The 23,740-nt window shown below is 37.9% G+C and overlaps 1 protein-coding gene across 1 annotated transcript in view; it reads right to left on the bottom strand.

Moving 5' to 3' along the window:
- Nucleotides 1-21,648, bottom strand: part of Epyc (epiphycan) — a 34,416-nt gene extending 12,768 nt beyond the window's left edge. The window contains 3 exon segments of the mRNA NM_001434571.1: nt 2,490-2,664; nt 18,787-18,963; nt 21,289-21,648. Of these exon segments, the coding sequence (NP_001421500.1) occupies nt 2,490-2,664; nt 18,787-18,951 (340 nt within the window). The 5' untranslated portion in view covers nt 18,952-18,963; nt 21,289-21,648.
- Between the last annotated feature and the right edge of the window lie 2,092 nt (nt 21,649-23,740).

Here is a 23,740-nt window from a genome sequence, read left to right as displayed (position 1 = left end):
ATCTGGTCAAAATGCATAGACTGTGAGGTACCCAGCTATGACAGATAGATCTACAATATAACTCCTACATCTCAGTCTTTGGTAATATCATGAAAGAGTATATGAAAATGTTTGTAAGGCATAAAGGACTAGAGAAGCTGCTGCAATAGAGAAGACAGGAAATGACAATGATCAAATCTCAACAACACAGTTGTCCAAAAAGTACCTGCATAATGAGCATGCTAGTTGACACAGCAACGTGGCTATGGGAAATGTTAGACCATCTGACTCCTAGAATAAGAACTACAGTTAGTCAATGACTGCTGAGAGAGGTGAAAACAATTTCCTTCAGGAACAAACTTCCAGGGAGCTTATCCATCCCTAAGTGGTCATTCCCAAAGACTTGTGAGCAACATTAAATGGATTTGGGGAGATATGTATACATACATATTCTCTCTCTCTCTCTCTCTCTCTCTCTCTTTCTCTCTCTCTCTCTCTCTCTCTGTATGTATATGTGTACACACATGAATTTATGTTAGTCAATAATTATTAAAGAAAAATATATATCAAATTGACAAAGACTTGGAGGAGACATAGGAATAGAATGAGTCATGAAAATTGTGTAAATATAGTAATCATAAATAAAATTCTTTAAAAAGCAAATAAATATAAGATTGTGTATTATGTTTCTGTTTCCTCTGCCCCAACTGAATGCCATGGATTTGAGAGAAGTCAAGGAGGCTTGTGTAGATTTGAATGGATGGAAGAGGAAGAAAAAATGATATAGTTTTATTGTAATCTGAAAAAAATCTGTTTGCAGCTTTCTATTACATAGAAATTTAACTATGTGGGAAGAACATGTGTTCCTTAAAGAAACTGACTTGATATTTTGTACATGTGTCTGTACTCTATACTCACTGGCTCATTTCGATGACTTTGCACAGATGTACAATATTTGGCATTTATTTTTCCTGTTTATCAAGGAGGTGACAGTTCCTACTCCGAAGGTATGTGGTTTTGCCAGGAGTTGCCATGAATCACTGTCAATGACTGGATAGCAAGGATGAGATTTTACTACTCAATTGTAATACTTTAAAATGTAGACAGGGAGTTGGATGTTGTTTGCCAGGAAACAGGGTAATGTAAAAGGGGAGCTGACATATAAACACGTTCTTATATAGGATAAGTTCTAGAGACCTATTTCCTACAGTGGAGAGATGTGGGAGAGAGGACCAACATTTTCCTACAAATACAGTCTCAAATCTTAATAAATTGGCTTTCAACTCCAAATCACTATCCTTTTCAATTTAAGACTTTATATTGAAATGTAAAAGAAAAGTATTATGAACAATCTAGAAAGACTATAAGGGGTAAAAGAAGGCTGCGGTATGCTGTTGGTGTGGTCCACAAACAGAAGGTAACCAATCAGCACAAGACATTGTCTAGTCAGCCTCCATTGTGTAGAACAAGTTTGAACTGTGCTGTGTTGATCTCAGAGGAGGACTCTCCATCCGTTCATCCAGTGCTGTGTTTTGGAAATACATGGCCCAGAAAGATTTCAAGTAAAGATGCCAGGCAAATATTTCCATCCTGAGTCTTTGGTTATTTGATTCTTTCCAGCAGGACAAAGATGCATTATAAAGGCTATTTGATATCTGAGTACAAAATACACGTGTAACTCCACGCTTCAAAGTATATTCCAACATTCTAGATTTTTCTTTTGGTCTTTGGGTTATTCACTTCTTTTCTGGAGTGAGGTTGACAATTGGCAAGTTCTTCTAACTTTAGGTTTCTGTCTTCTTTGAAGATTTCATACATTTATACCATGCATCCTCATCATGTACACCTCGTACTCTGCATAACACCCTCTCTGTCTTCTATCTCATCTCCCTCCTAGCTTCATATGTCTTCATTTGTTTTATTTATTTTGACACATTTAGTTTACTCAGTATCGCCTATGTGCACACAGTTGTGAATCTGTCCCTTGAGGGACTGGGGAGCTATTTGCTCGCTAGCTAGTAGAGGAGGGGTTTCTGTCATCCATGCTGGAATTTTTACTGTCTTGATCACGTGTAGGTAACCAGAGCAGTTATACGTTTATCTGTGCATCCTTCCCATCCTCGAGGACCTTCAGTTTTGAGTCCCCTATTTCAAGATCTTTTCTGAGTCCTTGGGTGTGGTAAATACCCTGTTTATGGCTGAGTACTCACAGGTATTTATGATCAGCATTCTATACAGAAATAAGTCTACATTACCATTACCCACTCTAACAAGACACTTCTCTGACCAAGGTTGGGAATAGCAACAACCTATGGATAAAAGAATAAATATTTACAAGGCTGAATGACAACATAACTGTTTAGCAATACAACACCTGTAAGTCCTCCTCTAGGACTTATGACTTCTTTTGCCATGGGCAAGGTTGACTCCTTGTGGAATGAGTTAAAACTTGATAGTTTTGAGAGATGACCAAGTGAATTTGTTTATAGTTCAATATTAACTTTTCTGACCTTCATTGGTGTGTGGACCCAGAAGTCCTGGGAATTCTGGCTCCTGTGGGGAAGATCCATCGATCAGTCTGGGAGTAGATTCTTCATCCTTGTCTTCATCCTGACTGTCCCCTAGCTGTGGGCCTGGAGTGAGGAGCTCTCTGTTCCCAGAAAGCCTCTCTGTCACTTTCTCAGTCTGAAAACAAACAGAATTTCACAGTAACCTCAATCACCCTCTATGCCCATGGTACAAATATAAAATGTGTCCCTCTGTGCCACAAGATGTCACTACTGTTCTTACAATCAACACAGTGTACCTCCCCCACAAATGTTTCTCAGAAATACAATTATTGTTTTCGAAGGTTGTTTCTCAAATCTTAGGAACTGGTTTCAATGCCCCCCTTTTTGTTGCTATTTCCTTGGGCTTCATTTTTTTTTTCATTTGACAGATTTAAAAATATTTCACTTTTTAAATGATACCATTTAATATATAGTTATTAAAATCACTTTAATCAAAAGTATGCAGAACAAAATTCAAAGGTCTCCTCTTCACTCCTGAGCCCAGTTCACTTTTATCATCCCTCGAAGATAACAATTGAGATGCAGACTAAAATTTCCTTCCTTTAGTGTTTTACTTCAGAAGATCAAATCTTCTCCTCCTCACAATTATTTTGTGGTACCCACAATGGCTCTCAGTTAATTTTTATTGTAAATTAATCTTCCCACTGAGGCAAAACCTACAGTGGCATGAAAACTACATAATTTGATTATGGGTGTCATTTGCTATAGATACCTCCACATGGATACTAAATACTCCAACAATATTTGATTATATTAAAATTGACATTATTGAGACCTTTGGCAATAGGAGCCATTTAAAATGATAAATCGTTGATTTTTTTCAGAATACTTTTTCAAATTTCACATTCTTTTGGCCTTACATTTTTTCTCCTATGAGTTATTGCTTCTAAAGTTATTTAGAAATCCCTCATTTTCAATTCCTTTCCCTTATGCTAGGGTTTATTCCTTTCTATTTCTTGATGAGTGTGTTCTTCTCAGCGACCTTCTAAGCCTCAGATGGAGATCTGCTAAAGACATTTGGAGCAGCAATACCCTGACCCCACTCCTTGTTTCTGCTATTCCCAGGATATCATCAGAAATCTCACATTCGTGATTGATCACACCAGCATGCACCCATCTGCATTTATTTGCACTCATTAGAAAAGCAAAACCACACAAATTACTTTTAATTTATTTATTACCTGAAAGGCAATTTCAAAAACAGGAATATAAATTAGATTAGCTATTTACTGCTTGTCTTATAATAACCATGTGATTTTTAAAGATAGACATATTTTTATACTTTTGATAGAATTGAGTACATTTCATTACTTATTAAAAATAGTATTAATTTAAAAAATTTAGTTTTTCTAGGTCCTCTATTTTAGAGCCCCTTTCTGCCCTACATGTATGCCCATTGGTTGATTTCATACTCTGGCCTATTAGTAAACACTGAATATACCTCTGTCTTTGTACTTTTATGCTCAAGCATAATAAGCAACTGATAAGATTTATGGAGTATACTCTTTAAAAAAAATCCTTGTCTAAGATGCATTTAATTCATATATGCATGTGACTCTAAGAATTTTGTGCCAAGACTCTGTGAATGGGTGGACGCCTGCTTTCAAACATGAATCTAAGAGTAGATTGCTTGATATTGCAGAAGGTGTCCAGAGATGCTAAAAAGGCCTGGCCAGAAATCTCCAGCGGAGAAGCTGGACTGCAACTACAGAAAGACACACGGTTTCCATCAGTGTGGTCATAGTGAGGCGGTTTCAGTGGAATGGCTTTGCAGAGAGACTAAAAGTGGGCTCTAGAAAGAGCGGAAATTGAGACAGATGTTTCAGGGAATAGAGGGGCCTCCGAAAGGGAGGAACACATTCCAGACACATTGCCTCGAGTTTTTAACTCTGTAGGAAAATGTTTGCCCATCTTCCCCCTACCTCCCCGAGATAATTGTTTTTCCACTGATGTGATGTAAAACTGTAAGGTCTTGTTTGTCATTCAATGAGGCCAAACAGCTTTTGGTGCTTTGTTCATGCTTGCTTGCAAATAAATAAGAGCGACTTCTGAAGCAAGGAGAGGCAGGGCCTTTTCATTTCAGCAAAATTGCAGAGCTCTAACCCCACTATACTGTGCCTGGAGAGCCTTCTGCATGGTAACACATTTATCCTGGTGATTAAATAAAAATTGTTTGGGCTTCCATCTTTTCCCTTTCTCTAACAGTCTTCAAACTGCAATATGAAGTTAGAAGCAATTCAGTTTAAAAAGCGAGGCCAGGGGATTGTGGACACCTGTCTGTCAGAATGATGAACTTTTTTTCCTTATGCTTCAGAAACCTAAATGTGGACCTAAGCACAACCCCCCCTACCCCCCACAAATACTCCTCAGCTATGATTGGTTTCTCTCTAAGGAAAGTACAATTGAGTCTGTCACGTAAATATTCGTTGATGATTTCATATCCGTCTCTATTCTTTTTGCTTTATCTCTTTATTCAGATTTGCTTTCTGTGACTTTATGATATGTGCATTATGTCTGTCTCTCCCAGCTTTACAAATATTCCAAAACATAATCACTGTACTTGAAGATAATAACCTAGTGCCGGGGAACAACACAAACTATATCATTTTTCTTTTCTTTTTTGGTTGGTTGGTTTAATTTTAGCTTCGCGGTAACTTATGTATCCCTGGTACCTCGATTCCTAACCTTGAACTACAATATTTGTCATGGTAGACTGTGTTTGGGAGTATATTTTATTTCTACAGAAGAGTAGATACCAGAAATGACAGCTCAGACACAGCATCACGGGTTTGGGAGAACTCAGCAGCTGTTGCCATGGGAGATGGGAGAGGAAACTCTCAAGTTCATAAGGATATCCTCAGTGTCATTCACTGTCAGCGCCCTGCACAGCTGGAAGTCCAGGTGTTCATCTTAGTACACACTGCTGTCTCAGGGCTGGACCGATGAGACGTTAACATGTGTCTGTAAGCATCTGCTCCCTGAAGGAATCTTCTTAAAAAACTAAATGCAATCCTGTATTTTTTATATCAAAGAGTACTGGGATTTATACAAATATTCATATAGATGTGAATAATCTTAGAAAATAATTAAGATTCGCAAGTCTGGTAGTACTGTTTCTATATGGAAAAACCTTGTTGTAAAAGTATGTTGTGCTATTTTAAGTGACGATCATTTGTTAAAATTATTTTGAGCAAATATAGGTTTATCTTGAGAAACCACATCTGACTGATCTGTGCAATTATACTAATAGTTGTAAAACTGTGTGTGATTTATTTGGCTTAAATATGGGGGATAATATGAAAAATTCTAGGTTGTTTTTCTTGGTAGAGTCTTTCTAATATTCTTTTAAAACACCCTCCCCCTGAAAAAAATAAAGAAAAACTAAACATACAACTTCCATATGGGTGGAGGCGCTGAAAGGAATGGAGGAAGGGGAAACTGGGATAGGGAAGTGATGCATGAGAGAATTAAAAAAGAAAACAGAATAAAAAGTGAAAAATAAACCTGAAAAGATGTAATGAAGAAATAGAAGGAAAGCTTGCCCTGCCCCCTACCACACAATACTGAGCAAACTGAAGAGACAAGGAGGACATGGGTGTATCAAAGGGATGGGTCTAGGAAAAAGCCATAATGAACTGTCCTACCACAGAAGCCAAGCCAATAGAATTATATTTGTAGGGACAGTAAATTACCTGTGATATAAAAAGAGAAGGACATGAATCTGGAGTTTAAATAATTCAATAGGAGTGAGGTAGAGAGATAGCAAGGCAAAGAGTTAGAAGAAGATGGGCTAATGCAAACCAAGGATGTAAGAAAAGCCTTATGAAAATCCATTAGGTAGTAAATTCATTTCAGAATACAATGTTTTAAAGAGAAGCATTTGAATGGATGTGTCCTACATTACTGGCACTTCCAGAGCACATGGGTATTAGATCAAAATCACAGCTCAAAGCATAGCCTACTCGCAAAAATGAAAGACCCCAGAGGTCTGCAGAACAACAGAGGCCATTGTGATTGCATTTAGTTTCCCACCAAAGCTACAAAGGAAGACCTGCCTGCTCACTTGCTGAGGACAAAACACATCTTATACCTTCTGTCTGCCAAGCCAATTTGGAAATCTTTTCCCTCCTGGCTAGTTTTCATTGTACAGAAAGCGACTATATAGGTTGCTGAGGGGAAAAGACCTGTGTGGTTTTACCCTGTCCTGGACCCAGCAAGCCACACTATCAGCCTGCCAGCGTAAATGTTCCCTTTGGGTCCATAGTGGCAGGCCTGTTATGAGGTAACCAACTGTATTCTTGTAGATGAATGTTCCACAAGAAGTCTCATGATTTGAGATTTTAATAGTGTCTGAAGCCTATGCCAAGCAGGTCATAGAGCTTAGAGTAGAATTTGCTATTTTCTTGTTTACCTAAGTGTTCGTGCTGTCAAATTACTTTCTAAATATTTACGTTTATAACAACAGGTGTGGGATCCTGTTGAAGTTGATCAGAAAGGCTTCCTTTATGGTGGGCAACAGTTAATGGAAAGATGCATATGTGGTCATACTTAGAACAGGAGACAGCATGCTCAGGTATAAATGGGTCTTGCTTATCACAGCCCCTCAGTTAAGGCTCAAGAAACATTGCGGAAGACAGAGTGGAAAGATCTGGAGGATGAGAAAGAATGTTGGAATATGCTGTCTACTGGACATGATATGGCTATCAACTTTTAGAATTCCCCCAAGTTGTGTTTCCTACCAGAGGTGATTGCTCTCTGACTTCTACCCCTTACTAGGCAGTTGTGAGCAGTTGCTAGATGCTGGAAGAGGGGGAATCATTTTTTTGAGGGTGTGGCCACAGATATGAGCATCACAGATTAGATATAATGAATTATCCAAATTAAAAATGCAGACATGGAGAGGAGAAAGAGGTATTTGGGGGAAGGACAGAGGTGGAGCGTGAGGGAGGGAAATAAGGGGTGGATACAATTATAGTCTATTTGAATTCTCAAAGGAGAAAAAGATTATGTATGAAAGTAATTTAAAAGTACAATGCAAATCCCCTTGGCAAAAAAGACAATAAAAGTACCTCAACATGGAACCTAAATTCATTTGCCAACACATTGAGTTCAGTGTTGTGAGTGTATCTTCCACACTGGGCAATTTTAAAGCTATAAAAGTCATTCAGGCCTGACCAGATGGGTTACTTAGTAAATGACTTATTATACAAGTAGGGTACCTGAGTTGGAATTTCAAAAGCCCATTAAAAAAACTACACATTTAGGAGTATCTCTAATCTTGGAGCTTATACTGGGAGATGTCCATGAACCAGCTAAGCCCATAACTGCAGTAGAAAACAAAAACAGAAATGAGACCCTGTCTTAACCAAGTAAAAAATGAGAGTTGATACCCCAGTTAGTCCTCTAACCTCCCCATGTGTGCACCTATGTTCACACACACACACACACACACACACACACAAAGAAAGGGGATAGAGGGATAGACACAGAGAGAGAGAGAGAGAGAGAGAGAGAGAGAGAGAGAGACAGAGACAGACAGAGAGACAGAGAGACAGAGAGAAAGAGACAGAGAGAAAGAGACAGATAGAAAGAGACAGAGAGACAGAGAGAGAGACAGAGGGGGAGAAAGTGACAGAGAGACAGAGACAGAGACAGACAGTGAGACAGAGAGAGGGAGACAGAGAGAGAGAGAATGAATTCAAATGTTAAATCAGATAAGAGAATCAGAGAATCCCTGTCCCAGAGAAGCGTTTTCTCAAATGTAACAGGTGTAACAGCAGGCAGGAAGGTTAATTCAATCCTGGGCAGTTGAACGGCTGAGGTAGAGTTTGGCTTTCACTACTCAACCAAAGCTTTATGAAATAGCTATAGAAGCTTCCATTGAAGAATACGCTGAGGTTAGTTCCTCAACTAAAACTAGAGGAAGTGCGAGTCACTGGCAAACACTTCCAGAAGCCACACTGTGTGAGTTTCATGGAAGGATGGGAGGGGGGAAGTGATGGATAGCTTCTTCAAGGGTATTCATCCTTGAAACCTATTAGAAAAATCCTTCATGTCACCTAAGAGTGGCATTTGATAGAACACACACTTGGTACAACATCAAGTATAATAAACACAAGGTTTGGGTGGAAAATGGGAATGTCAATTCAACAAATCAGCAGAAAGTAAAATGAACTTCAAACAAGTGCTGGTGCTTGAGCTTGCCAGCCAGTGTGCCACTAAGCAGAGAGAGGGGGGAAATTGCTTTGGCTAGGGTATGAGTTTCTTCCAAGTTCTTTACAATGACCTTGAATGAAGGTTACTAGAAACTTCACCACAGTTTCTGATTCCTTGGAGGCATACAGGTCTTTCCTATCTTTGCTTCAGTGTGTGTCTTTGTGTGGATCTTTTCAAATGGGTTCTGGTGCCTGCGGAAACCAGACACATCATATCCCTCTGGAGCTGGAGTTACAAGTTGTTGTGAGGCTCCTGAAGTGGGTTCTGGGACTGAACTGAGCCCTACTGCAAGAAGAGTACACACTCATAAACTGCTGGGCTGTCTTTCATTACATTCATTTATGTAAATGACCTGAGACACTGATCAGATTCATGATGATAAGGAATTCATGGAGAAATTATGTGCATTTTGTGAATAGAATCATACAAATTTACATCTCACTCCTGCAATGCACTCATATGTTTTCCTTTCCTCTGGTGTGTTTACATTGTTTATTTATAAGTCTACTCTTTTTTAATTGGATATTTTTAATTTACATTTAAAATTTTATCCCCTTTCCTGGTTTCCCATTCATAACTCCCCTATCCCATCCCCCTCCCCTGTCTTCTATTAGGTAATCACCCACCCTTCCTACTCTCCGCCCTGACATTCCCCTACATTTGGGGGTGAGGGGTCCAGCCTTGGCAGGACCAAGAGCTTTTCCTCCCATTGGAGACTACCAAGGCCATCCTTTTCTACATATGCAGCTGGGGCCATGGGTTTGTCCATATGTACTCCTTGTTTTAGTCCCTGGGAGCTCTGGTTGGTTGGTATTGTTGTTCTTAGGAGGTTGCAAATCCCTTTACCTCCTTCAATTCTTTCTCTAACCCCTCCAATGGGGACCCTGTTCTCAGTTCAATGGTTAACTGTGAGCATTAGCCTCTGTATTTTTCATGCTCTGACTGAGCCTCTCAGGACACAGCTATATCAGCCTCCTATCAGCATGCACTTCTTGGCATCAGCAATATTTTCTGGGTTTGGTGGCTGTATGTATATGGGATGGATGCCCAGGTAGAACAGTCTCTGAAAGGCCATTCCTTCAAGCTCTGCTCTAAACTTTGTCTCCATAACTCTTCCTCTGAATATTTTTGTTCCCGCTTCTAAGAAGGACTAAAGCATCCATACTTTGGTCTTCCTTCTTGAGCTTCAAATGGCCTGTTTGTATCATGGGTATTCTGAGGTTTTGGGATAATATTCACTTATCAGTGAGTGTAGATACCATGTGTGTTCTTTTGTGACTGGGTTACCTCACTCAGGATGATGTTTTCTAATTCCATCCATTTGCCTAAGAACTTCATGAAGTCATTGCTTTTAATAGCTGAGTAGTATTCCTTTGTGTAGATGTACCATATTTTGTGTATCCATTCCTTTGTTGAAGGGCATCTGGGTAATTTCCAGCTTCTGGCTATTATAAATAAGGCTGCTATGAACATAGTGGATCATGTGCCCTTGTTATATGTTGGGGCATCTTTCGGGTATATGCCCAGGAGAGGTATAGCTGGGTCCTCAGGGAGTACTACGTCCAATTTTCTGAAGAACCTCCTGACTGACTTCCAGATAAGTGTTGAGCAACAGAAAGGGTGGCCTGATCAATATGTGCTCAAAGCACAGTGGAGGTTAGCACTAACTGTTACTCAAGGTCCATCCTTCCCATGAGGAATCTGTCATGATCGTATTCTTAGAAGTTTCAGTAGAGTTTCTTTGAATAAGCCCATTATAAAACTAACTGCATTTATTAGATGTGCTTTATGTCCAAGGCTCCACCTTAAACAATTATCATGTTTATTTTACCCAATTGTCAAAAGACATACTAGGAGTAGAGATTGAGACAGATGTAAAGACTTTGCCTAAAGTCATATAATTGGTAGGACAAGTACACACCCAATTTCTAGGCAATCTCACTCCTATTATTGCACACGGTGACAGAGTGCCTCCTGGGTACAGAAATGGGTTTATAGTGGATAAGATCTCCTGCCACCTTCAGAGTATACATGTTCAGTCTAACACCCCAGGAACACAGATTCAGAAACAAAACCATTTAACTGTGTAGTTATTTACCTTGCCTTCGTGCTTTGTCAGTTCCTAACTAGTAAGCCTTGGTCCTCAGCAATCTTATTTAGTATATGGATTTCCCTTCTTTTCATTCTCAGAAAAAGTGTTTGGAAATAAATGTCATTTGGAGATTTACTCCATCACTGATGGTTTTATTGATAAAAATGGATCCATGAATTTACCTGTCTCCCCAAATATATCTCATCGTTGAGCAAATAACTTTTGGCACTACCTAATAGCCACTATGTCAACGACTGAATTCCTCGGTGTTAAAAGGCCCTGAGCTTTCAGCCTATGATGCTAATGATGTATTCAGATGAATTTGACACACTGGCATGAAGATATGCTTGGCAATGTGTAATTTTACTTTAAACCTAATATAGTAATCTATATTAATTATTTAGAAGTGGTGATTGTGAACACCTGACAGGAAAAGCTGTGCTTTCCTCTGTCTACCTTGGAACGGAGTAAGAGAGAAGTGTGTGGCAAGCCCTTCCTCGAATTTCCATGAACTGAATTTAGGTCAGAAAGATACATTTTCTCCTCGTTTGAGCTTTTAACAACATTGACTCTCATTGTGATACTGCACCAATTGTAATCACTTGAGAGCTGTTATTTTTCTAATGACTTAATTTCACAGGACATAAAGCACTATTTGGACATAGTTAAAAGAACTGAAGTATGGAGATCAAGCTGAAAAGTAACAGAGGTGGTTAGTGCCAATGGCAAGGAAAGAATCCAGCTTAAATGTCACTCTGAAACTTTCTGGGTAAATAACCTTGAGCAAAACTCTAGTCTTTAGTTACTATATTTATGCAGTACAATAGTATCTTATTGTCATGAATAGGCTGAATCAATTTATGTGTATAATCTCATAAAAATATAAGACAGACAAAAGGAAATTATTGACAATGTTTATCAATATACTTTCCCATTGAGACACCGGGAATCTGACATTTCCTGGCATTTCATTTGTACAGTTTTATTGCATCTTAAAATAGGAATTAGATTGTTCAAAACTCTATAAAATAAATTTTCAGAGTATTGATCAGAATAATTCATTGTAAGCTCATCTATGAAACACTCCCCGTCCCCTTCAACCAGAGGCACTATAGGGAAAAGGTAAGTTCACTTTTATTTTTCATCAAACCTAGAAAAGAATGTTTAACTCAGGCTGATGAGTTAGAATCTCTCTTTTAATAGAAACGCGTTGCTCATGAAATCCTCATGTTTAAAATGCTGATGTGCACTGTAAACTTGGCCCAAATGTAGCAGTAGTAATGAAACATAAGGATTAAATCAAAGCATATATTCTGCTACCCAGTGAAATGACCAGTAATAGTAACACTAATCTAAATATTATCAGAAAAGCTGAAGAATATTTCAATACAAAATAACCTAAATAAAGAGCTACAGGCAAGTAATGCTGAGGGAATTGAAGTTCCCCGTTTCCAAGGTTGAGTGACCTGATTCACTATCTAATATGAAGTGGTCAGCCCTAGAATTATATGTACAGAAATCAGTTGCACATAAACAACAGAAATGGCAGACTTGGCAGGCTGCATTTCCATGTCTGTGTATCTAGTTGTAAGAATGACAATATAAGAAAATTTATAATTTGAGGAGATGATGGGAAACAGCAACTCTGGAGTGGCTGGAGAGAGTATAGGGAGGGAAGGAAATGATGTAATTGTATTCCAGTTAAATGTATTAGATAAAAAGGCTGTTGATTAATTTTCAGTTTTGAAAATTGAATGTAACTTTTACTGTCTAAAGTGAAATTTCATTTCTATAAAGAGAGCAGAAATACTCTGACGTCTAAAGGCTGGATCTTGGGTCACTGCGCATAAGCATCTGTCCTTAGATCACTGAGTGACATGCTATGATCATGACAGGAGAACAAAAGCCTCCTTTCCATTGTTAGCTAATAAAGTTGCTCTCCTGGCCTTCCCCATCCCTACAGCCTCACTGAAATAATTTCACTCCTTCCAAGAATCTTACAGCTTCATCATCTCTAAATGTCATTCTCAGACTTAATTTATTTAAAGCTTGAAACAACTTTGTAAGAACAAAATCATCCCGATACATATTTTTCCTGTGTTCGTTGTTTGTTCATCTTTTAATGACTTTTCTGAGATGCTCGGTGATGCTATCAACTGTGTTTTGTTTGGAGATGATGGTAGAAGTGAACATTTGAAAGATTCACCTAACTTTTCTACAAGTATTTTTCAAAAAGTCAATGCATGGCAGAATCAAACCATTTACAAATAAGTCACTCATCCAAAGTGAAGCTAGACAATGGGTCTTAGGGTACAGTGTCAGAAAATTCATTGATGAGGCTTCAGATTCTACAACACAATTAATATCTGCAGTGAGACATACTGAACATCTCTAGACTAGCAATGAATATTATCTGTAGCTCTCTTAAACCCTTACTAAAATACTTCTGCCCTTTGTACTGTGTATCTATGTCAAGGTGGACTTTTTCAGAATCCAACCAAAACATCCTAACACACTGAAAACCAAAGCAGCTACAGAGAGAGGCTTTGTTATATTAGACTAAATACTAAAGGGATTTACAAAAGCACAAAACAGTGCCATTGTTCCACTGTTACTACTTGAGTTTTGTCTTGAAAACTCATGGCCTTTTCATTAAAAAATATGTAACTTATATTTAAACATGCTAGATGAACTGAGCTATTAAATTCATACACTAAATAAGCATGAAATATTCATTAAAGGAAACAAAACACACATTTAAAAATTCATGGCAAAAAAGACTGTCCTCAGCACTGAAGGAGAAAAGCAAAAAGATCATTCCTAAGAAGGAAATTTTGCCTACATTTCTTTCTGTTGCTGTTTTCTTAGTATTTATATATGATCGCACATTTCAGACATTGTAAAAGGCAATGTATAATTTAAAACAATGTATAATGAGGTTTCCAAAAATCTGCACAATGACTTTGGACAACTGGAAAATAAAGATAAAGGAAGTTACAAGAAACTAAGGAAGAAGACAAAAATCTAGTTCCAGAATTGTGAGCAGGCAAAACAAACTAACAGAAACACTCATTTTAATGGTTTATGGTTTAGCAAAGGAGCAAAGTCACACCAATCAAAATGGCTATGATCAAAAACTCAGATGACAGCCCACGTTAGTGAGGATGTGGAGAAAAGGGAACACTCCTCCATTTCTGGTGGGATTGCAAATTGGTACAACCACTCTGGAAATCAATCTAGAGGTTCTTCAGAAAATTGGAAATAGATCTACCTGAAGACACAACTATACCACTCTTGGGCATATAGCCAAAAGATAGCCCATCATACCACAGAGGCATGTACTCCACTATGTTCATAGTGGCCTTCTCTGTGATAGCCAAAAGCTGGAAACAACCCAGATGTCCCAAAATGAAAGAATAGATACAGAAAATGTGGTTCATTTACACAATGGAATACTATTTAGCTATGAAGAATGAGGACATAATGAGTTTTACAGGCAAATGGATGGAACTCGATAATATAATCCTGGGTGAGGTAACTCAGAACCAAAAGCACATGCATGGTATGTACACACTAATAAGGGGATATTAGCCAAAAAGGGACAGAATACTCAGGATACAATCTACAGAACTCAAGAAGTTTAACAGGCAGAAGGGCCCAAGTGAGGATGCTTCAATCCCAGTTGGGAGGGAAAAGAAAGCAATCATGGGAGGCAGAGGTAGGGAGGAATCTGAGTGGGAGAGGGGAGGCAGAGGGGAAAGGGGGAACATGATCAGGTATTGGGGAGGGAACAGGACAGAAGCCCTGAGGACCAGCGGAGTGAATGGAAATAAGCAACCTCAGGGGGAGGAAGGAGTTTGGGAGGACCCTCTAGAATTTACCAGAGACCTGAGAGGAGACAGACTCTCAGGACTCTCAGGTAGGGTACCTTAGATGAAATGCCCAACTGTGGAGAGAGGGAACTTGTGGAGTCCATTTCAAGTAAAAGATAGGGCATCAAGTGGAGGGATGAGGTTGCCATCTCACAATCAAAATCTCTGATCCAGAATTATTTCTGTCTAAAATAACTGCAGGGAAAAATGGAGAAGAGACTGAGTTAAAGGAGGTCCAATGACCTCCTTAGGATCCAATGGCCCAACTTGGGATCCATATCAAGGGAAGGCTCCAAGATCTGACACTATTATTGATGCTGTGGTGTGCTTACAGACAGAAGCCTAGCATGACTGCCCTCCTTCAAGAAGCCCAACAAGCAACTGACTAAAACAGATATAGATATTTATACCCAACCTAATGGACTGAATTTGGCAACCCCTGTGGTTAAATTAGGGAAAAGTTGAAAGAAACTGAGGAGGAGGGTGACCCAATAGAAAGACTAGCAGTCTCAACTAACCTTGACCCCTGAGATCTCTCAGACACTGGATCACCAACCAGGTGGAAAATACTATCTGTTATAAGACCCCAACATATATACAGCAGAGGACTGCCTGGTCTGGCCTCAGTGAGAAAAGATACACTGAATCCTAGAGAGACTTGAGCCCCAGGGAGTGGGAGGGGGGTCATGGGAAGGGTGGGAGGTGGGTGGGGACATCCTCTTGGACACAAGGGGGAGCAGGAATAGGATGTGGAACTGTGGGGGGGCAGACCGGGAGAAGGGTAATGACTGGACTGTAAAAAAAAATAAAAGTAATAAAACATTTCAATTCCTATGACTGAGACTGGAAAGATGGTTGTCCTATGAAGAACCCATTAAGATTTATATATTCATAAGAACACCATGTGTCATCGTTTGTTGTGGTTTGCCCCAGAGTTATCTGTATTTTGAAGCTAATTCCACTCCCTCAAGAACAGTTGCCTTGTCACATACTCAGGACTCAGGTGACTTCACCGGAACCTTCTCCCCAATGAATTTGTAAAATACAGCTGAGGGGCAGGTTCAGGATAGAAGGAGGCCTGTCATTGAATGAAAGGAAGGATGGGTGGGAGAGAAGTTTGAAGGAAGAGGAGGAGACTGGAATGGAAAGGAGGAAGAGACAGGAGAGAGAGGGAGAGAAGTCATGGCAGGTGACGTCATGATTCCACTCTGTGTATTTACAGGTTGTTATTAATGTTCTTAAGGGATGGACGGTACTGGGCTTTGTATGTTTAGGTGGGCAATTATATCTTACCAGTTGGATCTAAGGTTATTGTGTTGTGTGTTCTTTCATGTGTAGATTTAAGTGTAATAGACTGTGGGGCAACTGGTCTGGGCTGCCACGGAATTGGAATGTGTGCTTCTGGCAAGATATCCAGCAGATATCTTGGGGCACCACCATGTCAGACCTAGTGGGGATAAAAGACAACCATTTTTTTTAATTTTTTTATAATTTTACGACAACAATCATTGACATTTCACAGCAACTATAGCAACAACCCCTCTTGAATTCTCTAGGACAATGTTTCTTCTTATTGGAGACCTGGGATCCAGGCAGATCATATAAGAAAAGTTAAATGCATAGGACTAAGTAATCTATTTGGGTGGAGCCTTATAGATTGCTGATGAAGGATGGAAATGCCTCCAGCACCACAGTTGCTATGGAATATATTCCTAGAAATAGATATCACTCACAGGTCAGCATTCTCTTTAAGACAATTTGGAGTTCCCTTTACCATAAGAGAGATAAACTACCCATAACCTAAAATTTAGACAGAAAACATTTAATAACCATGGTCATTGGAAATAGTTAAGCTACACAAAGACTATCAGATTCAAATGCTACACTCTTTGATGAATCATCTAGGCAAGTACAAAAAAGTTTTTTCCTAAGAACCACAGGAGATATATGTTACCTATGTGATAGAAACATAATATGACATCGCATGTAAATATATGCTCATGTTTATGTGTTTAGGCTGTCCTCGAGAGCATTCTACAATTCATACATTGTAGAATGTCTATGCTCAGTCATTCCTTATAGTCCTGAGACATTCTTTTGTAGAGAAATGGGTTTGTAGCCAATGCTATCTACAACATAGGTGAATCCCTTTTGGGCACTTTTAGTGATGTCGGAGCATTTGGAATCCAGTTCAGTTAAAATCAATATCAAGTCAAACAAATACTTTGGAAAAATGTAGGAAGCAAGGAGAGGAATTGATTGATGGAATTTGTGGTTGTTGTTTTAAGGTAATATTGTTTGTAGATGCAGCCTTGCCATTAAATCTTAGGCAAGTTCTTTAAAGGCTTTGTCTTTAAAGTTACATCTGTCCAATGGAAGTTGTTAGGGCTTTTCAAAATTTCCTTGAGGAATGAAATGAGCTTTAAAATAAAATTCTATCACAGAGCAGGGATATTAGCGTGAGGCAATAGTTGAGGCATTTACCACATGGTAGGCATGTGGGAATTTGTTCATTGAGAGGAGGTTGTATGCAAGTCATCTTTATACAGGCATATCCTTAAACGACTTGACAACAGGAGATACTCCACTTACTTCCCTGAATATCTGGGGGAGTTGGGACAGTGTGCAGGATTCTGACAGCGATGACTAGTTTTAAATTTTATATAGAGACTGTTATCTCCAAAAAAATATTTTTCACAGTCTTACCTGAAAGACTCAGAACTAAATAAGTATTTCTTACACCATGCATTGGGTTCTTCTGAAAGAAATGGACAAAGTTCTTACTCTACTCCTCAGAAATACTCAAACAGAATTCTTTGGTGATAATAGTTAAATGTTTAGTCCCTGGGTTCCTTTCTTTTCTATTTTAAAATATGCAATGAATCAAACATATCTGAGCTAAAATGTTTATCTTGGCAGATAACTGCTAAGAGACTAAAACTTTATTAAAAACAGAAGAAAAATGAGATAAAATATGGGAAGAAAGTTAGGCTGAGATTGTAAGAGAGAAATGTGAATGTTTTGTTTTAAGTTCTGATTCTTATTTCATAGAGCAACATGAATTGTATCATATTTTGGCATCTTAAATTTTATATAAGTTAAATGTCTCATCTTGTCCTGATAGTTCGTAGTCATGGCCATAAAAAGCAACAATTCAAGGATTTACACTCGAAACAGAGTTTAAAATTTACAATAATCCTTTAAGGCTAATCTGATTTTCTTCCTTATTTATTTATATCTACATTTTTGCCAATGTTGCAGATTAATCATCCTTCAAGGTCTGTTTGCTTTCTGACTCATGAGAACTAGCCTGTATCCTTTAGTTATGTGAAAGTGTAAGGGAGCCCAGCCTTTAATTAGAAACATGTCATATTAAATTTATGTAACAGACTGTAACCTTGCCAAAGCCTCTTCTACTTGTGGGGAGAGAAATTAACCACTCAGAAAGGCACATTTCCTTCTGGTACCCAGCACAGTTCTAAACAAGAATGCTCTCTTTCTTTTTCTTTTTGCCAGCTTTTGTTTTTCTTCTTGTGCGTCTTAACCTCACATATTTCCTTCATATTTTCCTCAGCATTGCTGATTACATTTTTAAAATGTACCTGTTGTAACTAATAGAAAACGCTGTTGGTTTTATTGGGTTAAGGAGATGGCTAAACATAGAAAGGCCCGCAGTTACCTGAGTTTGGTCACCAAAACCCACATGGTGGAAGCAGACAGACAACTTTCCCAAATTTTTCTCTCTCTCACACACACACACACACACACACACACACACACACACACACACACACAAACGGTGCCATTTTTGTTGTTGTTGGAAGCCAAAACACTGTCCCCTAATTCACATTGGAAAAGTTGCACATGCGGTATCCAAATATTTATGGGAAATTGAGATCCAACCTTTGTTTAGAAGTAAGCAAAATCTATTGCTAAAAAGTAACTGATTAAATAAATACATTTTACAAATAAAAAATGTAATATTTGACAGTAAAAAAAAGCTTTTATCAGTGATCAAGCAATGGATTTAAAAACCTCAAGTATGAGATGTCATTACCTCTACTTGGTTGTCAGGTATGTGTTCATAGTTATAAAAGGTCCCCGTGTCCTCCAAGATGGCATCGTACACTTCTGAGTCATAGTTAAAGAGCTCTGTGGTTGGTGCAGCCAATGTAGCATCAATGATGATAAGTACCAGGACAATTCTTGCTGCCATTCTCATCTTTTGAGATTTCTTAAACAGAAAATGTAAAAGACAAAACATGATATCTCAGAAATAGTTTGTAGTAAATAGAAATGATTGATCAATGTCGGAATTAAGAAAACTCAAGCTGGTATCTTTCTTTAAAGCATAATTTAAAAAACAACACATGCAAATTGGTAATTTCAAGGAGCCAAATGTTCCATTCACACGCATCTTCATATTTCTATAATGTAAACTACAGTGAAAAATGCCTCACGCTATTCATGGGGAAGAATGTGCTAGGATGTGAAATGTTTGCAATGCACTGATTCCCAAAGCCTTTGGTTAGCTGATAATTATAAGCATTAGAGCTCTCTGTACCATGTAAGAAGCCCTAGAACTCTCACTGACTTTGGGGTACAGATGTGTGATGAGGGTGTTGATGAAGATGGAGATTGACCATCTTGCCATTGTATAGATGAGGAGACTCAGAGGTCATTACTGAGCTACTGATACACTTCCTGTGCACCCAAGCCTAAGGCTTTTCCTTTTCAAACAAATTAATGAAGGCTACTTCTCCTATCGGTCCTTTGTTGACATGGAAATCTGAATGCATATACAATTTGATATATTTCAAAATTAATATTTTATGCAGTAATTTCTGATGTTTTAGCAGAGTATATAATGTCACTTTCATGTCATGGTATTTTGTTTTAATTATCTATAACCGAGATGTTGACTTAGAAACAACAATGATACATGTCAGAAAGGCAATAGTTGCCAATTTCCCTCTATGAGGGGGTTTGCACACACATAAAAGGGACTCAGTATTTCTTTCGTAATTGTTGAGAAAGCATAATTTGTTTCTCGTTATACTATAAGACTTTGGAATGCCTCCAATACAGTCTTAGCATAATTGCTTCAAATGTTTTTGTTCTGTGTGTTTATATCCCTTAGATTATAGAATTTTAAGAATAAAAGAATAAAAATAATAGAAATTTAAGAATAAAAGATAAATAACTCCTCATGCTTAATTTTGAGTGTTTACATTGGTAATATCAAGAATATTCACTAATGATCAATGCTTACATTGGTAATATCAAGAATATTCACTAATAATCAATTGTTCACCATGCAAGACAGTAGATTTTCTTGCTCAATGGGAAATATGAAAAGATTTTATGATCTGAGACTCATTTTCTAGTTTAAGGACAGTGTCTGTGGTGTTACTGCCTCTGAGCGCACTTGCAGAAGGGGATCTATCACTTTTGAGACTTAAATGCGCATTCAGTTACTTGAAACAAGCTTCTGTGTAGCTCACATAAGCAGGATGATCTTTGATTCCTCCGAGAACAAGATCAGGACAAATAGTTCCTTACTCCCAGCTCCCATGCTTTCTCTAAAGATTTTGTAAAATTCACACTGGTTGAACTTGGCTCTATTTCAGTTGCCTTTGTATGTAGCTTTACAGGTTGAGGATTTAGAATCCTCACGAGCCATAGCCAACAGTCATGCTTAGTAGGACAGCACGATTCACGAATCCTCTATGAACCGTGTTCTCCCACTCTGGTGTGACGTATCAGCATGGCTATCACAGAAAAGAATGTCCCCTGCACATTTCTAACACATTTCATCATTTAAAGAAAACTTGCACTTACTAATACTGTTTCTCTCTTTACATTCCTTTTGTAATTCGAATGTCTGCATGTGAGTGTTTAATAGCATTTAGTTAGCCTTTGCAGAAAATCTATCAGGACAAGGACAGGCAGCTTGTGTGAAGTACAATTGTTAAGATTATCTAAGTATGTTTTGTCGCAAAGATGTTTCTTTGTTCATACATTTATATTTGTATTTCATGTAGTTGAATATTTCAGGTTTTCTTGGCTCACTTTGCATCATATTAAAATAGTCTGGAAACATCAACTTCATTAAAACTTTAAAATGTTTATCACAAAAGGACATTCCACATGTAAAGTGCCATATAATGATCAATACATTTTAAACAGATGAAATACTACCATTTTCTCCTTCTGCATACTATTTCAATCAATATCAATCAAGATTGTCTTTCTGCTGTCAAAGGCTATGGTTAGTGTAAGGGATATTGATTGAAGGCATATATTGCAAACCACTATAATTTTATTCCCATCTGTTACAACTATTAAGATTAACTCTCTTGCCCAATGTTATTAATTCCTAAGCTAATCCACAATTTTGGATTTTCCAAGAGTAATATCAATCAACAGTCCGCAGCAAAATTAAAACAAACCCACTGTATCGATCAAAGCCAGCAGGAGACCTTAAAGCATGTTGAATTATTTTTTTAAAGGCTGTTATACTAGGGGGAGAAAGAAGAAAGCATGTGTAAAAACTTACCTTTGGCTCCGACTTGACGAAGTGGCACAGGGTGACTGAGCATACAGAGTCCTTGGTATTTACCTCTGACCAATGGATATGAATTCTGGTCTGTGGGAGGTGTAATTTATAACACTCAACTTTCTGTTCGCAAAACCTACCCTGAAGAATGCTTCTCTGTCTTTAAAAACCACGCATTATTTTATAGTCACACAAGCTTTGCTGCATAATCCAAATTACACAGCACACGAAGCTTGCAATGATGCTAATTAGTTGTAATCGCCAACATGTCACCTTAAAATATTTAAGTAGAGCAAGGCTGGTTTTCATATGTCTCTTCTATAACGAATTCGCCGGGTAGGAAAAGAAGGGAATGGGCATGAGGTTATTGTAGGCGAGGGTTTCTTAAGTAAATAGACTAAGAAGGAATAATTCCCCCTCACTTTGCATATCTTGGATTACATGGTTCCCTTTTCACTAATGTTAACTGAAATCTCGAATGTTACAAAAGACTTAACTGTCTCCCTTTGTGTAAGAAACGATAGCCAAAATTATTCAGATTGCCTGGAATGCTTTGATAACAATGAACAATGAGCCCTTTGCACGAACAATTTTAAAAGGAGTATTTCTAGAAATAATATATAAATATGATCTGAGTGTTCTTTCTATAAAAGCTCATTTTTCCCTCTTTTATCTAACAGAGCCCAAGAAATCAAATTACATAAGAACAAGATATTCCCCAACCCCCCCAAAAAAATTTTTAAACTTTTCTTAAAGGAAGTGGTTTATAAAATTGAGTTTCATTACAGACAGGGAGGAAAAATTATGTTTGTAGGTTTTATATTCCTTAGTATCAGAACTATGAAAGTCCTAGAGAAAATAAAAGTGGCATGTTTTACTCTATTCTATTTTATAGACTTCTAGAAGCCTGACTTGTATGCATCAAGAATCTTTTATATATGACCAATGTAAATAGATGTATTGCATTCCTAAAGCCAATTGGGTTCTGGCAAAGCAGATAATGAAGGTCTGTTCTCAGGACCTTCCCCTTCTCTTTATAGCACTTTCCCAAACTCCTCTGCCCTTAAAATGTCTTTCTTCACCTATGCTGTTAAGAGCTCTTAATCCATCATTTTCACCACCCAGCTGCTTCTAATTTCTTTGCTTAATTCATAGTATATTCCTTTTGTTGCTACCACTTTTATTTAGACTGGAAGTGGTGATAATAAGTATGGTAGGAAGTTGTGAATATCATTCAAAAAATAGAGGCCACCCTGCAGCAGGACCTTTTCCTGATCCTTCATGTGGAGACAACTTTTGGTTATGGCTTGAAAGGTCAAATCTTGCTTCAGGTACCAGTTCTGTTTAGCAGAAATGTCCTGCACCGAGTCAGTCATTCCATAAACTCTTTATTCTTCCAAGGCACTCAGATGCTGTATGATTATTACTACCCACAGATGGGGATATTGAAGTCAGATATTAATTATCCAACATTATATGTAGAACACGAAAGAGAAAGCCAATTATATTTCCCCTGATTTCCAGATTCTGCATGATACTGAGCTTGTCTGAGGGGCTTCAGGAGATGAAGAAAATAATAGCTCTCACCTCCTTAGATTTTATTTTAAGACCTGTATTATTATTGGTATTTTTAAGGCTCTTGATTTCTTTAGAATAATAAATAGGTTGATAAAAATCCAGGAAATATATAACATTTCTTTTTATTCTCTTATTATTTAGGTTTCATGTATACATTGCCACACAACGGAAGCATGAGATAGACATAGTCTATCAGAGCTTCCTCGAGAGTTCTGGATGAATTTTTAAAATTAGTTTCAGAACTGATACTTCTGTAATGTCCATTATTAAGCCAGTGATTAAACGATGCCTTACTTTTATCACAATTTAAAAGCCAAGACTTGATGAGAATGTTGGTAGAGTGCTTACCTAATATACGCATAATTCTGGGTTTAAGTGCCAGCATCTGACAATCAGCACTCAATGATCCATGCCTAAAATCTCAAAAATTGGGTAGTCAGGAAGGAGAGTCAGAATCAGGCCACCTTCTGATTCATGGGTTTGAAGCCAGATAGTATATATGAGCTTCTGTTTAAGTAGATGATAGGTAGGTAGATGGATGGATAGATAGATAGATAGATAGATAGATAGATAGATAGATAGATAGATAGATAGATAGATAAATAGATAGATAGATAGATAGATAGATAGATAGATAGATAGATAGATAGATAGATAGATAGATAGATGGATGGATGGATGGTTAGATGGATGATTAGATGTATGTATGTATGGATGGATGGGTAGATGGATGGATGGACGGTTAGATGGATGATTAGATGACGAATGGAAGGATGGATGGATGGTTAGATGGATGATTAGATGGATGATGGATGGATGGACAGACAGATAAAGCTACTTGTCTTAGTATAAAATTAGAGCAAAAATATAATTC

This window comes from Rattus norvegicus, chromosome 7 (assembly GCF_021556685.1).
Source record: "Rattus norvegicus strain SHRSP/BbbUtx chromosome 7, alternate assembly SHRSP_T2T, whole genome shotgun sequence".
NCBI lineage: Eukaryota > Metazoa > Chordata > Mammalia > Rodentia > Muridae > Rattus > Rattus norvegicus.
The sequence above is the reverse complement of the archived record's forward strand: the minus strand, read 5'-3'. Positions and strand labels throughout refer to the sequence as shown.